We start from the raw sequence: 1,122 nt of genomic DNA, 5'->3' as shown, positions 1-1,122 counted from the left end.
CATAATGCATGCTTCAGTCTTCCCTGTCATTTCATTGCTGCATGATATCTGATTGGTTATTTATTATTTAATTTACTTATTTATCGTTTTAATATTCTCTTCGAATTCATAAGCAAAATGGACGGTGGTGGTGGCAGTCGCCGTCGTTGGCCGTCGTGGAACAACCTTAAACGCCGGTTCGGTTTCAAACGAATCAACATTCTGGGTTTTTGTGGGTCTTCTAAATGGGATAATAATAATAATAATAATAACAATGATATCTGTCTCCGGCGACCAGTCTCCGGCAGCATGGGAAACGGTGAGTCAGATACTCGCCGGAGACGGTGACGTCACTGTGAATCTAGCAACGGCATTGGCGGCAGAACGGCGGCAGATAAACGTGACGGTGAAGCCGCTGAAAACGATAGTTCAACTGTTTGAGGAGATTGATGGTCGGGATGTTGTTAAGGTTGTGAATGAGTGCGGGGATGACGTCAGCGGAGGTGGGATTGGTACGGTGTGTTGCTTGTGCACGGAGAGGAGTAAAGGTGCGGCGTTGATTCCGTGTGGGCATACGTACTGTAGGGTGTGCTGTGGAGTGATGTGGAGGAAGAGAGAGTCGTGTCCGCTTCGTAACCGTTCGATTATGGATGTGCTTGAGATCCTTTGAATGAATGATGTAGCGGATGATTGTTGGAAGAAAGTATGGGCGTAAAAATGACAAGTGGAATATCTGGAGGGGGTTGTTCAGAACATTCGCGGTGGATTTTGGCACTTGTTTTTTTTTTTTCAATTCGATTTTTTCATAAATGTTATGATCAGTTTATTATTATGATTACTATTGTGGTAATTTGTAATGAGTGGGATGATTTTAATTTTTTAATAATATAAAAAGCTAAAGCACATTTATAATTTTTTTTTTAAATTGTGGTTGAACTTTACTTGCTTTCAAATTGTTATGTGCATGTTAGATTAATATGGTGTGGTGGTAGAAAGCATTGGTTTATTGATTTTTTATGGAGATTCGGGTTCGATCTCCAATACTTGTTTAATCCTGAAAGCGTCCGGGTATCATTACCAGTTGGCATTCGGGCAGATGAGTTCTTTTCGAAACTGAAGATAACTTGGAGGTGTTTAAAGACT

General features: G+C 40.9%; 1 protein-coding gene across 1 annotated transcript; it reads left to right on the top strand.

The window, feature by feature from the left end:
• Nucleotides 1-253: 253 nt before the first annotated feature.
• On the top strand, nt 254-649 carry LOC143585071 (uncharacterized). Its single transcript, XM_077066948.1, has one exon. The coding sequence runs from the start codon at nt 254-256 to the stop codon at nt 647-649; it is 396 nt and encodes a 131-aa protein (XP_076923063.1).
• Nucleotides 650-1,122: the final 473 nt, after the last annotated feature.

Source organism: Bidens hawaiensis, unplaced genomic scaffold, assembly GCF_021521415.1.
Source record: "Bidens hawaiensis isolate Kalapana, Puna unplaced genomic scaffold, B.hawaiensis_p1.1 tig00001575_1, whole genome shotgun sequence".
Taxonomy (NCBI): domain Eukaryota; kingdom Viridiplantae; phylum Streptophyta; class Magnoliopsida; order Asterales; family Asteraceae; genus Bidens; species Bidens hawaiensis.
This window is presented reverse-complemented; position numbering and strand designations above follow the sequence as displayed.

What these genes read in the sequence shown, in the direction of transcription:
- LOC143585071 (XM_077066948.1), top strand. Translation starts at nt 254, where the DNA reads ATGATATCTGTCTCCGGCGACCAGTCTCCGGCAGCATGGGAAACGGTG.